The 16,615-nt window shown below is 43.2% G+C and overlaps 1 protein-coding gene across 2 annotated transcripts in view; it reads left to right on the top strand.

Annotated features, from left to right (window-relative positions):
- The first annotated feature begins 1,430 nt into the window (after window positions 1-1,430).
- LOC139174271 (SPARC-related modular calcium-binding protein 1-like) overlaps window positions 1,431-16,615 on the top strand; it is a 29,496-nt gene continuing 14,311 nt past the window's right edge. Inside the window, exons 1-2 of one of the 2 annotated variants that reach the window (XM_070764550.1) lie at window positions 1,431-2,211; window positions 16,264-16,468. In XM_070764550.1, coding sequence (XP_070620651.1) covers window positions 2,149-2,211; window positions 16,264-16,468 — 268 coding nt within the window. In that variant the 5' untranslated portion in view covers window positions 1,431-2,148. The remainder of the gene's footprint in view (window positions 2,212-16,263; window positions 16,469-16,615) is intronic. The other variant, XM_070764549.1, reaches the window with a different exon arrangement.

Consider the following 16,615-nt stretch of genomic DNA (forward strand, 5'->3'; position numbering starts at 1 on the left):
TGTGTGTGTGTGTATGTCTCCCCTTCTCTCTCCTCTCTGTTTGCTCTTCCCTGACGTGTAACTGAAACTCAACGAGTAAGAGACGCTGTCGGTGGGAAATAGAGATGGCAGCTTGGGGGGGGTTGAGAAGAGAGATTGGGCAAGGAAGGAAGATCTGAGCAGGCTTGTGGCTTCTTGGAGGGAACTGGACCTTCAGCACAAGAACTTCCTCCACGGATCTTCATTGATTGATTGATTTTGTCCAATACACAGTGAGGGTTTTAGTGGGTATGCACATAGTAAAATACATAATGAAGGTTATAGAGGAGATACCCATAGTAAAATATATTTAAGAAAGAATAGAAGATATAGGAATAGAACATATCAATGAAAGAATAGAAGAAGAGATATAGGAATTATTTCTTTAGCAGAGTGATGGCGTCCGGGGGAAAAATTTCTTGTGTCTAGTTTTTTTGTTTATTTTGTCCAATACACAATGAGGGTTTCAGTGGGTATATATATGTAGATTGTTCTGAGTTCGGGTTTTGCCCCATGTAATATTTTATATTATATATGTAATATATATGTAATATGTAATATAATATATTACACGGGGCAATACCCGAACTCAGAACAATCTACATACATATACCCGTGAAAATCTACGAAAACAAATATATATATATATATATATATATATGTATGTATGTATGTATGTATGTATATATATATATATACCAAGACCGTCATATATATATATATATATATATACATACACATAGTAAAATACATGATGAAGGTTATAGAGGAGATACTCATAGTAAAATATATCTAAGAAATAATAGAATAGAAGATATAGGAATAGAACATATCAATGAAAGAATAGAAGAAGAGATATAGGAATAGAAGAAAGGTAGAGGAGATATAGGAGAGAAATAGGACAGGGGACGGAAGGCACTCTAGTGCACTTGTACTCGCCCCTTACTGACCTCTTAGGAATCTGGATAGGTCAACCGTGGATAATCTAAGGGTAAAGTGTTGGGGGTTTGGGGATGACACTATGGAGTTAATGAGTTCCACACTTCGACAACTCGGTTACTGAAATCGTATTTTTTACGGTCAAGTTTGGAGCGGTTAATATGAAGTTTAAATCTGTTGTGTGCTCTTGTGTTGTTGTGGTTGAAGCTGAAGAACAGCTGCTAGGACAGCTTTTCACCATCTTTAGTAACTTTAGAGGTGTGGACTTCAACTCCCAGAATTACTGTGGCCCCGGAAAAAAAGTGACTGACGACTGTTTTTCACACTTACCACCATTGCTGCAATCCCCAGGGTCACGTGGTTTTCGTTCAGATGCTTAACGTCTGACATACGTGTGACAGTTGCAACGTCCCAGGGTCACGTGACTCCCCTTTCGTGACCTGACAAAGTCCACAAGCAGCCAGGTCCCCTTTTAACAGCCGGGCTGCTGACTCGTCAACTTCCAGCGATTCACTTACCAACCGTGGCCAGAAATTCATAAAATGGAACAAAAACTCAGTATAAGTTTAGATTCGCTTGGCCAAAAAAATTAACTTAAGTTTCCCTTCACCACAAAGATAAGGGGTAAATCTCTAAAAGGATTACCTGTAATCCTTCAAGCCCTCTGGAGCTGGGCCATGCCTTTGCAAAATTAGTGGATTTTTGCAAAGATTTCCAGTTGAATCCGTCAGAATGGGACCTCGGAGGTCATCTAGTCCAGCTACTTGCTCAAGCAGGAGACCTATGCCATTCTGGATAATAAGTGACTGTGTCTTCTGAATAACCTCCAGTGATGAAATCTACCCACCCGGACCACAAATACGACCTGGTTTCTCTCTGACAGCCTCCCGCTGGCCCAACTTCAGCCTCTGATCTGGAAAAAGGGGGGTGGGTGGGAGTCTCCCCTCCCTGAAGGGGGCGTGGCTTCCCCTCCAGCTGTTGGTGGGCCCACGTGCTTTGAACACCTTGGAGAAGAGAGCAGTGACCGGCCAGGAAGTGCCGGTGGGCTCTTAAGGGGCTTTATAACTCTCGGCAGACATCGGTGACTCAGCCGTGTCCAGTCGGTGTCCCCTGCGTCCTGCTTCTTTTTGGCTAGGGGGCTGCAGAAACCTCCGTGGGAGAATTGAAGGGTCTGCGAAGGACGACACCACCATGCCCCCTGCGTTTTGGTTGCTGCTCCTCGTGCTACAGCTGACAGCATCGTTTCGGTCTCCGGTAAGAAAACTTGGAAGCTATTTTATATATAAAAAACAACAACAAGGGGGGAGAAAGTGTGCGGGTGACACACCGACAAAGGTTGTTGCGGTGGGGAGAAGCTCCAGAATATTTGCTTCCAATTGGAAACCTCTGAAAAGGGGAACATTTCTGTTTTCTTTTAAAAAATGATCTGAAATTGAAAGCATAAAGGGAGAGGAGGGGTCCGTGTAATTGTTTTGGGGAGGGACTGCTAAATGGGGCAGGTTGTGATCCTGATCCTGAATGGGATAGACCCCCCCCTTTTTTTAAAAACTACTTTGTAATGGGTGTACTATGAACACATAAGTGTTTGAACGCCACAACGCATGGCAAGTGAAATACCTCTAGATATTGCAAACTTTTTTCCCCCCTAAAAGAGGTCAATACTTGGCAAAGAAAGGTTATTTCCCTTTGGCGGTGTGCAAAGTTAAAACTCCAAAAGCAGAGAGTTTGGGAGTCTTGTTTTATTTTTCAAACAAAATCAGAGAGAGATCGGGCTAATATTTGGGGCTGTTCTCTATCCTTCTCCCATCCACCCCTTTTTTTTCAAACGTGGGAAAATTGTCACACTTTTAATTTAAAATAAAGCTAGAGCACCAGTCCAGCGAAATGAAACAAAATTTGTGGGGGGTTTATCTTTGTTTTTTTTTTCCTATTTATTTAAACATTTTGGATGCCATAATATGGATTAGGTTTGTGGTGGTAGGTTAACTAAATTTTAGTTGAATTTCAACTATTGGTAACATAGAAGATTGATGGCAGAAAAAGACCTCATGGTCCATCTAGTCTGCCCTTATACTATTTCCTGTATTTTATCTTAGGATGGATCTATGTTTATCCCAGGCATGTTTCAATTCAGTTCCTGTGGATTTACCAATCACATCTGGTGGAAGTTTGTTGCAAGCATCTACTACTCTTGTAGTAAAATAATATTTTCTCCCGTTGCTTCTGATCTTTCCCCTAACTAACCTCAGATTGTGCCCCCTTGTTCTTGTGTTCACTTTCCTATTAAAAACACTTCCCTCCTCAACCTTATTTAACCCTTTAACATATTTAAATGTTTCAATCATGTCCCCTGTTTCCCTTCTGTCCTCCACACTCTACAGATGGAGTTCATGAAGTCTTTCCTGATAGGTTTTATGCTTAAGACCTTCCATAAAACTTACATGATACATAATCTTTTCTTTCATACTTACAACTTGCTGAATCCAGAGTCGTGTGATCCTCTTTTTGCAAAGTCAATGGGAGAACCAGATTCACTTAACAGCCGGGATACTAACCTATCAGCTGCAGTGATTCGCTTAACAACGGAGGCAACCAAGGTCATAAAATGGGGCCAAACTCAGTTATCAATTTTTTCACCTATCAGCAGCAATTTTGAGTTTCATTGGGTGAAAGATGAGTTATGTTGCGTTTCGGTGTTTCTCAACCCTAACCTTAAGATGCGTAGACTTCAACTCCCATGCTTGCTGAGGAATTCTGGGAGTTGAAGTCCACGTATCTTAATATTGAGAAACATTGCAGTATACATTATTTGAGCCTGTAACTACTCTTCCTATGACACTCAAAGCACCTTTTGTGTTCCATTCTTGCAAATTAAGAAAACACCGTTTCCTTGGATTGAGCGAGGAGAAGATTTCTTGAAAAGTTAAGTTTTATAAGTTGAACGTTCAAGTCTTCTTGCCACAATCTTTTATCCTATCTTCACGTAAACTCATTTTGATTTTGTAATGGTCGCTGGGTAATTTCACTCGATTTATTAAGTTGGCTTTCCCCATAGACCCAGGTGGAAAATTACAGTGAGCAGTGGCGCTTTCATGTTTATAGATGTTTTAAAAAGAAAAAAGAGCCACAGTGACATTTATGTCACCATGTGCCAAGGTTGATGGATAGCTGTAAACACGGAAATCTCTAATCTTACTTTGTCTGTTGTTAACCTCTTAGTGCTTATCTTAGCATACGGAGTAGATGAGTCCTTTGTAAAGTTTTGATGTAGTGTTTTTCCTTCATGTTCCTAGAATTACCTTGAGAGGACCTAGGCAGCCTATAAATTTTATAAATCAAACAAAGACAGTGTTTCCTTCCCAAACCTCCCATTGTCCACACCTTCTGGCTTAATCTTTTACTCACCTCTTAAGCCCAAGTGTGTATAACTCTTATCAATATGGCTCTTTCCTCCATCCTCCTCTCCCTGCTCAGAGTTGTGAAATTGTAGGTGTTAAACACTCTGAGAAGAGGATGTTCCTGTTTAGACAATGATGGAGTTGCATCTCATTAATACTGCTTCTTCGTTGCTTATTTGACCCCTATGACAATCATTAAGTGTTGTACCACATGATTCTTGACAAATGTATATTTATTTTATGTACGCTGAGAGCATCTGCACCAAGACAAATTCCTTGTGTGTCCAATCACACTTGGCCAATAAAATTCTATTTATTTATTCTTTGTCCAATATACAATACATATGAAGGAGAATAGACATTAAGTAATATATATATAATGATAGAAAGTAGGAAAGAAGAGAGGTTGGAGGAAAGGAGAGAAAATGTATGATATATGAGATAATGCTGGCTGGGGAATTCTGGGAGTTGAAGTCCAGATACCTTCAAGTTGCCAAGGTTGGGAAACACGGTTCTAGGCCAACCCCCTACCATTCTCAGTCACCCTTTTGAATATAATTATATTCTTTGGGCAAATATTTCCTCTGACTCTCTTGCTTGTGCGAACTGCTCAAGAAAGAATCCAAGAGTTTTGCTGATTTCTTGTTTGGCTTCATGCTATAGTAGAAAAAGTTAAATACAGGCAGACTTCAATTTACAACTACTGTATTTGTTTAGCGACTGTTCCCAGTAACACCATCACTGGAAAAAAGTGACATGACTGTTTTCACACTTATGACCCTAACATTTAGCAACCATGCTCATAATTTAAACAACTGTAGGGATTCACTTAACAACTATGGCAAAAAAGGTCATAAAATGGGGGGAAACTTGCTCAACAACTATCTTGTTTAGCAACCAAAATTTGGGGGTCATAAGTTGAGGTCCTATGTCAAGGACTTCCTGTATGTTAAATGTCTCAGAAACCCCCCCACGGTCTTCTCTGTTACATATGAGAATGGAGGGGTCAGGACCACTGGAGGTCAAGAATCAAGTGACCAACCAAGAGTGTCTGCAGGATGTGGTCAAAAAAGTCAAGATGGCCACCCCAAAGATCCAATCAAGCTTTGCATGTTTGTTAAATGCAACTTGGACAAAACACTTCCTCCTCTCAGCCTTTTAGACATGTTTTTTCCCCCTTTTTAATTTTAGATTGCTAATTAAGAAGCTAAAGAACATGATATAGTTGAAAAGGGTTTTTTAAATTATTTTATTTTTTCTCAAATCCTAAATCTTATCTGGGGGGGGGGAAATTCCCAGTGATGAATTTGTCTCTTTTTGACTGATAACGTTTGGGCTACTTGTCATGATTCTGGAAATAATTAAGATTTTATTCTGGATTTCTCGAGGCTGTTCTTGTTCCCTAGCTGGAAGATGGGCTCTGTAGTCCCTTTGCCAAGAATCATGGGCTTCACCTGGGTGCTCCTTTCTATCCAGCAACCGGCTGGGCTTTCACATATCCCGAGACACAAAGGGCATTGCCAAATTGGGACAGACTGAAATCCATATTTAGTTCAAACGTGTCGCTTGCGGGAGCTAATTTTAACCTGCTCTTGGGAGGCCGAGACCGTTCGGAGTGAGGTCATCTCTTGTGGGCCCTTAACAAAGTTCACCAAGTAGAAACGCAGCCGGGCAACCACCCCCCACAGGGTCTTCTCCCAGATGTGGACCAAGGAGAAGAATGTGGCCATGTGCTAGACAAGGGTGACGCGCGAAGACTCTCAGTCTAGTCCAGTGATTCACAATTATTTTCTGTTACGCCCCCCCCCAGGAAGAAGTAAACGTTTGCAAACCACCACCCCCAAAAACTCTCCACCTGACCTGCCACCCCAAAATTGTGCCCCACCATGAGAGATGCGCATCCTTCTACAGTATTTGGAAGACTGTGTCCAGTTCTGCAGACCTCACTTACAAAAACATATGGATAAAATTGAACGGGTCCAAAAATGGGCTACAAGAATGGTGGAAGGTCTCAAGCATAAAACTTAGCAGCAAAGACTTCATGAACTCCATCTGTAGAGTCTGGAGGACAGAAGGGAAAGGGGGGACATGATCGAAACATTTAAATATGTTAAAGGGTTAAATAAGGTCCAGGAGGGAAGTGTTTTTAATAGGAAAGTGAAGAACAAGGGGGCCCAATATGAGGTTAGCTGGGGGAAAGATCAGAAGCAACGTGAGAAAATATTATTTGACTGAAAGAGTAGTAGATGCTTCGAACAAACTTCCAGCAGACGTGGTTGGTCAATCCACAGTCACTGAATTTAAGCATGCCTGGGATAAACATGGATCCATCCTAAGATAAAATACAGGAAATAGTAGAAGGGCAGAATAGATGGACCATGAAGTCTTTAGCTGATGATACTTTATAGCTGATGATACTATATAGTTAGGTAGTGAAATGTTTGCAAGAACAATAGCCCCTCTTAGAGAGCACCCATGGTCCTTCTGCTCCTCCTCTTCTTCTTCTTCCCTCTCCCCCCTCCTCCTCTCCAAAAATCCCACTCCCTTCTAGATAGCTGATGATGCTACCTAGTTGGGTAGTGAAATGTCTTCTGAAAAACAACCAGGCTCTGAGAGTCTAGATTTTATAGAGCTTAGCTGAGTATATAAAGACCAACTAAATTTGTGCTGGGACGTAGATACGGTCAGCATTGTGTGTAGGGGGATTTTCATTTGGGAGCATCAATTTAATCTACAAGTAGCATCTTCAAAGCCTTCAAACTTTTTTTCTTTGAAATTAATCACCCGTTTCTGGCAGCTCCCGGCTAAGAAAAAGGCCCAAATTTATTCCCCATTATTTTACTTATAACTTCTACTTAATTATAGAATAGAATAGAATAGAATTTTTATTGGCCAAGTGTGATTGGACACACAAGGAATTTGTCTTGGTGCATATGCTCTCAGTATACATAAAGTAAAATATACATTTGTCAAGAATCATGTAGTACAACACTTAATGATTGTCATTAAGGGGTCAAATAAGCAATGAAGAAGCAATATTAATAAAAATCTTAGGATATAAGCAACAAGTTACAGTCATACAGTCAACATGGGAGGAAATGGGTGATAGGAATGATGAGAAAAACTAGTAGAATAGAAGTGCAAATTTAGTAGAAAGTCTGACAGCATTGAGGGAATTATTTGTTTAGTGGAGTGATGGCGTTCGGGAAAAAACTGTTCTTGTGTCTAGTTGTCTTGGTGTGCAGTGCTCTGTAGCGACGTTTTGAGGGTAGGAGTTGAAACAATTTGTGTCCAGGATGTGAGGGGTCAGTAAATATTTTCCCTGCCCTCTTTTTGAGTCGTGTAGTCTACAGGTCCTCAATGGAAGGCAGGTTGGCAGCAATTGCTTTTTCTGCAGTTCTGATTGTCCTCTGAAGTCTGTGTCGGTCCTGTTGGGTTGCAGCACCAAACCAGACAGTTATAGAGGTGCAGATGGCAGACTCAATGATTCAATGAATCATTATCCCAAGTTATTTTACTTTGGTCTCTAACTGGGTGCCCGCTAGGACAGAAGGCCGGGGTCGTTTACCACCAAAGCAGCCTCTCTTGTCGCTTGGAGTTGCCTCTTAACCCAGTCGTATTGGCTGACGGCGTTTGGCATGTCTGCAGCCAGTAGCACACAAATACACACACACACCTGTCCGGGCGTGGGCCTGGGGGTTGTTGCTCCTGGCTGGGCTTCAAGTTGATGTCTCGGCAGGAGAAGACACGCTTCGGAGAAGTTAAATACACCCCATCGCCCCGGGCTGGGCTTTCTGGAATCCTCCACGAGGCACGTCTTGGTGGTAGGCTTCGAAATGCAAACGGGGAGAATTTGGACCCGAAGCTGGTTTTTTTTTTTTTTAAAGCATTGATCCGATGAAGTGGTGGCTTTTAGGAAGGTGGAAAGCTACTTTAGACAACAAAGGTGCATTTAGAAGCCTCGTGATTGATGTGGAGAAGAGCCGAGAGCGCCGTAGATTCCTGGCAGAAATTTCCCAAGCGGTTCCTTGGGGAGCGATTGCGGTATTATTATTATTTTTAATGTTTATTTATTTTCACACAAAGCACATAATCGGCCAACAAGCTGTTATCCTTCCCTAAATCCACTTCTTTTTAAAAAAAATTATTAAGATAATTCAATTCTTAGATAACACGGCTAACAGCCCCCCTGGCCCAAGATATCCTGAGGGTCCTGGTTCATCGTCTTCAGAATCAGGGATGACCGGAGTTTTCTCATCATTCCTATCATCCTTTTCCTCCCACTTAGGACTGTATGACTGTAACTTGTTGCTTGTATCCTAAAGATTTTTATTAATATTGATTGTTTCTTCATTGCTTAGTTGACCCCTATGACAATCATTAAGTGTTGTACATCATGATTCTTGACAAATGTCTCTTTTCTTTTATGTACCCTGAGAGCATCTGCACCAAGACAAATTCCTTGTGTGTCCAATCACACTTGGCCAATAAAGAATTCTGTTCTGTTCTTTTTTTATATATATATAAATTTCTTTATTGAGATTTCACATATAGTTCAAATCACACATTATTCTGTTTTACAGATTATAAACCATCTCTTTTAAAATTCTTATAATAAATTTTTACCTGTTACATTCCATTATATACATTATATTTCATACTTTTATATTCTAATATTATATTCAATAACTGGTAAATAAAACTTTTTACAAGGTAGCTGTAGACTGTTTCCATTGTACTGTTGCTTCTTATTGTATTGTTTCTATATTCTCTTTTGAACCCATTCATGCCATTTTTGCCATGTTCGTTTTGATTCCGTGATTTTGTTTCCCTTGATTGAGTTAGTGAGTTCGTCCATCTCCACGCATGTATATATCTTATCTATAATTAATTCTTCCATTCTGTTCTGTTCTGTTCTGTTCTATTCTATTCTGTGGGTGCTCTCTAAGATGGGCTATTTTTCTTGCAAACATTTCACTACCCAACTAGGTTGCATCATCAGAGATACAAGGGAGTGGGGTTTGTGTAGAGGCGAGGAGGAAGAGGATGAGGAGGACAACAACAACGGTGGTCCTCGGTGCTCTCTGAGCTGAGTTCTTTTCTTGAAGACATTTCAAGACCCTACTAGGGAACATCAACAGTGCACCTAATCTATAATCTTTACAATCTATGTTCTTTGGCGACGCTACTCCCATTTGGTCAGGTTCTGAATGCTGCGCCAGATGTCGGCCAACCCAGCTGTGGGGCTCTTCCCCCTTGATTAACTCTCCAGCTGTCACAAGCTCCTTCGGGGAGGACAGGGATTCAAGGCCTTTAGCCTGTTGTCTTCCTCTTGTTTAGTGACCAATCAAAGGCACTTTAAAAAGTGACTTAGGACCGTTTTTCACACTTACGACCGTTGCAGCATCCCTGTGGTCACCTTTCAGATGCCATGCCACTGACCACTGGTCACTGGATCAAAATTCAGATGCCATGCCACATATTTATGACCATGGCTGTGTCCCAGGGTTATGTCATCTTTTGCGACTTTCTCACAAGCAAAGTCAATGGGAAAGCCAGACTCACTTTACAACTGCAACAAGAAAGGTTGTAAAACAGAGGGGGGGGGGGAAAAGGTCACTTAACAAATCCCTTCAGAACAGAAATGTTGGGCTCAATTGTGGTCATAAGTCAAGGACTACCTGTAGGTTGTCAGGAAAACACTCTTAAACCCCCCCGAAAAAGACACCAGGACTATTCAATGAAATAATTTCTCATTGTTTTGCTGAAATTTTTTTCTTGCTGCAGGGAGCGGGTTCTTTTTTATTTATTTTTATTTTTTTATTTATTAAATTTGTATGTTGCCCCTCTCCGTAGACTCGGGGCGGCTCACAACAATAGTGGCAAAACAATTTAATACAAATCTAATAATTTAAACTAAAAACCCATAATTTAAAAACATGCACACAACACACCACACATAAACAATATAGGCATGGGGAAGTTATTTCAGTTTCCCCATGCCTGACGGCAGAGGTGGGTTTTAAGGAGTTTACGAAAGGCAAGGAGTGTGGGGGCAATTCTAATCTCGGGGGGAGTTGGTTCCAGAGGGTCGGGGCCGCCACAGACAAGGCTCTTCCCCTGGGACCTGCCAGACGACATTGTTTAGTCGATGGGACCTGGAGAAGGCCAATTCTGTGGGACCTAATCGGTCGCTGGGATTCGTGCGGCAGAAGGCGGTCCCGGAGATATTCTGGTCCGATGCCTTCTCAGGGGATGCCCACTTTTATTTCTTGCAAAATTTAAGGAATTCTATGCTTTCCTATGCATTGTATTATATTGCTGAATAAAATAATGAGTTAAATAAGAGAATAACTTAGTTTAAAATTGATTGCTTGTGTCCATATATCTTAAAGCACACTGGCTGGGGAATTCTGGGAGTTGAAGTCCATCCATGCTAAAACTGACCAGGTTGAAAAACATTGCTCCAGAGGTTTTTTTTCTGCACCCCAAAGAGACTTTTTCCTTCCCTTCCCAGCTCTTGCAACTCTTTTCCCCCCTCTCCAAATTCCTAAAGACCCCACCCCACTGCCCGAGCATCACCCAGAACGGAGGGTTTTAACAGGCAGGCCTGCCTATCAAATTCTGTTGATGCAGCCCTCAGATTTTCCTGGCTGCAGCTCCTGCGGTTAGGGGGTAGCATGCGAGGAGCCAAGGTAAGCTGCGAGGCACTTGGGCCGCTCACCACATACACATATACACACACCCACACGCAGACACAAAGAGACAGGGAATCTGTTCAGCCGGGAGGCAGCTATGCCCACGGCTGACTTGTCAATCAAGACTGAAGTGCTCAGAGGGCAGCTGCCTCTTTCCCCAGAGCGGCGTGCAACAGATGCAGCTTTTTTACACACGCACACAAACACACACATCACTCTACACACATCATCAAGGCCCTTCAGGTATTTGCAGCCCTGTTTGTTGGGCATAGAGGTTGAGAGTCCTCCCCCTTTCCCACCAATCCAGATCTCCAACCATTTCACCCTGACTGCTGAACCCGATCCTAAGTCAGAGGGCAGGGTCTCCAACCGTGGCAATTTTTTAAGACTCCCGGAGTTGGGAGTCGGAGTCCACAAGTCTTACAAGTTGGCAAGGTTGGAGACCCCTGTCATTTTTGTCAAGCATTTTTGTCAAGTTTTGATTTAAAGAAATTAAAATCCAGAGACACCTGAACTACAAGATGGCCGGGGCAGCAAATAAATTGGATGGATGGATGGATTGAGAGAGAGAGAGATGATAGATGACAGACAGACGGATGGATGGAAAGAGAGAGAGAGAGAGAGATGATAGATGACAGACGGATGGGTGGATGGATGGATGGATGGATGATAGATAGATAGATAGATAGATAGATATATAGATAGATAGATGGGTGGGTGGGTGGGTGGGTGGGTGGGTGGATGATAGAAGATAGATGACAGAAGGATGGACAGATGGACAGACGCATGGATGGACGGATGGATGGATGGATGAATGATAGACAGACAGAGAGATGGATGCATGCATGCATGCATGGATGAATAGATAGATGGATGATAAATAGACGGATGGATGAACGGATAGGCGGATGGATGATAGATAGACAGACAGATAGATGGATGGATGATAGACGAACAGATGGATGGATGGATGGATGATAGATAGGCGGAAGGATGGATGGATGATAGATAGAAAGACAGACAGACAGACAGATAGATAGTAGAGAGAAAAATGCAATAAAGGGAGTACTTGACTTATGACCAAAATTGGGGGGTGGGGGTGTTTGTCATAATTTCCGTGGCTTTAAGCGAATCCGGCTTCTTCCGTGGATTTGTGGATTTGTTGCCTGCTTTAGGTAATGAAACATCTCCCAAGAAACTCAGAAGAGCACCAAGAATGTTTGTAAATTTAGGACTACCTGTAATAGTTGTGGGTTTATTTCAGGTGTCACCTCATTCTCAATGTGAGAAAACGCCTCTGGGTTTGTCCAGTAAGCAGACCTACCAAGGGGCCACTCTGTTTTCCATGCTGGGAGACATTGAGGGAGCCATGAGATGTTAGACCCACCGTTCTTTTGGGGTGGGCTCGGTGCCAGGGTCTGTCAATGTCAAATCCCAAAGAAGGGCAGCCTTTTTCGCCTGCAGCTCAGCCGACGTGCGCCCAGGAGCATCCAGCCCCCCCCCCAAAGGGGGCTGTGTTATATTTGGAACCGTTTTTTGAACCCACGACGTTCTCCAAGTGCATCCCCCACCAAACTAACCGAGCCCCTCCTGGCTGAATGATTAGATAAATTGTCTACTGCAAAATAAATAAATATCCTCACCCCATTAACAGACTTTCTCGTCATGTGCACTAATATTTGTATTGGGAGGCAGCAGAGATGCGATTTGGCATCCCGGCCAGGCTGTTTGGAGGTGTGCTGGTCTGTTTGTCAACGTTAAGTAGTGGACTTTGCAGAGGGAGAAGGACACGTAAAATAAGGCGGCGGGACACGGTGTCATCTTTCAGTCCTGGAGCGAAAGGAAACATTTCACGCTGAGCCAACTTGGAGTCTGTTTCGGGATGACGGACAGCACGCCCCCCCTCCACTCCTCCTCGCGAATTGCTTAAAATCACTCATACGGATCAGTATGAATGTGTTGCACCTAAAAACCAGGTAGAGTTTGATCCCAACGTTGGGGGTCCCATCTTGACTCTTTTGACCACAAATAGGTCAAAAAAGGACAACCCTGAGAAGCTGCAATAAGTACAATGAATGCTGGGTTTATTTCAGGGTGACTTTGGGCCAGTCACCAGGAGACAGTAAATTCTAGTTTTACCTCAGGAATGAAAGCCAGGTGTGTGACTTTGGGCCAATCACCAGGAGACAATGAATTCTAGTTTTACCTCACACATGAAAGCCAGGTGTGTTACTGGGCCAATCATTAGAAGACAGTGAATTCTGTTTTTACCTCAGGCATGAAAGCCAAGTGTGTGACTTTGGGCCAGTCACCAGGAGACAGTGAATTCTAGTTTTACCTCACGCATGAAAGCCATGTGTGTGACTTTGGACCAATCACCAGGAGACAGTGAATTCTAGTTTTACCTCAGGCATGAAAGCCAAGTGTGTGACTTTGGACCAATCACCAGGAGACAGTGAATTCTAGTTTTACCTCAGGCATGAAAGCCAAGTGTGTGACTTTGGACCAATCACCAGGAGACAGTGAATTCTAGTTTTACCTCAGGCATGAAAACCAAGTGTGTGACTTTGGGCCAATCACCAGGAGACAATGAATTCTAGTTTTACCTCATGCATGAAAGCCAGGTGTGTTACTGGGCCAATCATTAGAAGACAGTGAATTCTGTTTTTACCTCAGGCATGAAAGCCAAGTGTGTGACTTTGGACCAATCACCAGGAAACAGTGAATTCTAGTTTTACCTCAGGCATGAAAGCCAAGTGTGTGACTTTGGACCAATCACCAGGAGACAGTGAATTCTAGTTTTACCTCAGGCATGAAAGCCAAGTGTGTGACTTTGGGCCAATCACCAGGAGACAGTGAATTCTGGTTTTACCTCACACATGAAAGCCAGGTGTGTTACTGGGCCAATCATTAGGAGACAGTGAATTCTGTTTTTACCTCAGGCATGAAAGCCAAGTGTGTGACTTTGGGCCAATCACCAGGAGAGGGTGAGTTAAAGTGCCACTTTAGTCATGAAAGGCATCAGGGCCAGGGTTAGTGTCACTGTAGCCATAAAAATATTACTTGGGAAAACCCCAAAAGAAGCAAATGAAATGGATACCCCCCCCCCCATAAAGAATTGAATGTCCCTTAAAGATCTTTGCCTATTGAAGGGGAGGATCTGATGACTCAATTTTGAGGTGAGGTAGTGTAGAAGGGGCTCCAGAATCTACATACAGACTTGGTTGAAAAAAAGGGAAGACGGTCGTTTGGCTAAAATTAAAGATGGATGGATGAGTTGCATTATTGCTTATTTTCATTTATTTATTTAATCAGATTTCTATGGCGCCCTTCTCCTGGGACTCAGGGCGGCTCACAACAAAGAATACATGAAGAAATCTAATATTTAAATATTTAAATGTACTAAAAATCTTGCTACTAAAAACATAAAAATCTAATTTACGTTAATTCTAACAACCCCTACACATACATCCACATTCATCTTCATTATTCCTCTTATATGTGACCCGAGGTGGCGAATGTACCTAAGGCGCTTTCCTTCTCCTACTTTTCCCATGACAACAACCCTGTGAGGTGGGTGGTTGGGATGAGAGAGGGACTGGCTCAATCTCACCCAGCTGGCCTTTATGCCTAGGGCAGGACTAGAACTCAGCGTCTCCTGGCGTTTGCCCCCTCCTCCACGTATCCAGAAGGGTCCTATATTTTTCCTAGTCTGAATGCGCGGAATCCTTAGGGAGTTGGACGACATATAAATAAAATAAATAAAATTATTGCCGTATAATCCCGATTGTCCTCAAGAAGGTTGGACAGGAGGGAGCTCAGAAGGACCATCCTCTTGAAAGACCCTTCACAGAAGCAGTGTCCCCCCCTTTTGCAACCGAGGGCGGCCGAGATGTGGGAGACTCTTGGGGTGTGTGTGTGTTGTGTCTACACAATCCAGGAAGGGCTGTCAGAATCGGAGACCTGGCTCCCCGGGAAGACACAGGAGCTCCTGTCAAGATGATGGGTGACCTCATGTCTGCTTGATGAGGGCAACATTCAAAGACCCTTTTGTAGAATAAAAGCTGCGTTTCTCAAACTTGAAGACGTGGGTGGGTGGGGGAATTCAACTCCCAGAATTCCCCAGCCACAGCTGTCGTGTTGAAAGATTAGTCCAACAGGTGCTTCAAACACAACCGAGGAGAATTTACCTGGCAAAGCCTTTTTGCCTTGGCACGTTTTTGTGTGCCAGTCAGCCCTGCTTGGAAACCTAGATTTAACCATGATTAATTGTCGGTGGGCTGTGGGATGTCCAGTTTGACCCTCCATAACATGCTTCTCCTCTCCTTTCTGCAGCCCTAGATGAATGTTTGTCAAATTTGGTCACTTGAAGACGGAGGGATGCCATTAAAAATAAACCCACAATCTTTCTTGCAACCTTGCAAGATAAGACTTCCAATCCCAGAATCCCCCAGACCTCCTAGTTAAATTAATAACATGGCGATTAATTGAGTTGGCTTGTTAGAAGGTCGCAAAAGGGAATAATGTGTCCCTGGGATATTGCAACCACCATAAGTACAAGAAAGTGCCAAGCATCTGAATTTATTTATTTGTTTGTTTGTTTATTCGATTTTTATGCCGCCCTTCTCCTTAGACTCAGGGCATCTTACAACATTTATTTTATTTTATTTATTTATTGGGTTTGTATGCTGTCCCTCTCCAAGGACTCGGGATGGCTCACAACATATCAGAAACAATATAAAAATCTGAAAATCCAACTAATATGCCTAAAAAGACTTTTTAAAAATTCTAATATGATTTAAAAACATTCATCACTATTCACTCAACAAAACATACTAATATACCCGTTGGTCAGGGGTCTAGCAATAGCATTTTTAACACAGCCAGCCTATTGCCCCCACAATCCGGGTCCTCATTTGACCCACCTCGGAAGGATGGAAGGCGGAGTCAACCTTGAGCCGGTGATGAGATTTGAACCGCTGACCTACAGATCTACAGTCAGCTTCAGTGGCCTGCAGTACTTCACTCTACCTGCTGCGCCACCCCGGCTCTTGCAATTTTGATCACATGACCTCGGGGACGGTTGTCAGTGTGGAAAACAGTCATAAGTCACTTTTTCCCAGGGCTGCTGTGACTTCAAAGCAAAACGGGGGGGGGGGGGAACCTCACTTCTGGGCTCAATTGTGGTCATAATTCTGCCTGTTTTGCAGTTCCTCATCTCGGAGGATGACCGGGAGCGGCTGCCATGCCCGGCCGAGTGCCCCCCGCACGAACGGCACGGCCGACTTCTGTGCGCCTCGGATGGGAAGTTTTACACCTCGCCTTGCGCCTTCCAGGAAGCCAGGTGTGAACAGCCCAACCTCCAGGTGTGGGCCCGTTTCCGCTGCAGAGGAGCCGCCCAGCGGGATAACAACAGTAAGGAGACCAGGAGTCGGGAGGGGAGATGGAAGGGAGGAACCCCTGTGTCACCGGGGGGTGGGGGAAGGACGTGGGAGAGGATTTTGGGGAAGGGTGGCTTTTCCCAAGCGGACTTAGCTGTGAAACTGGGCGGCAGTGTTGATT

Source organism: Erythrolamprus reginae, chromosome 11, assembly GCF_031021105.1.
Source record: "Erythrolamprus reginae isolate rEryReg1 chromosome 11, rEryReg1.hap1, whole genome shotgun sequence".
NCBI lineage: Eukaryota > Metazoa > Chordata > Lepidosauria > Squamata > Dipsadidae > Erythrolamprus > Erythrolamprus reginae.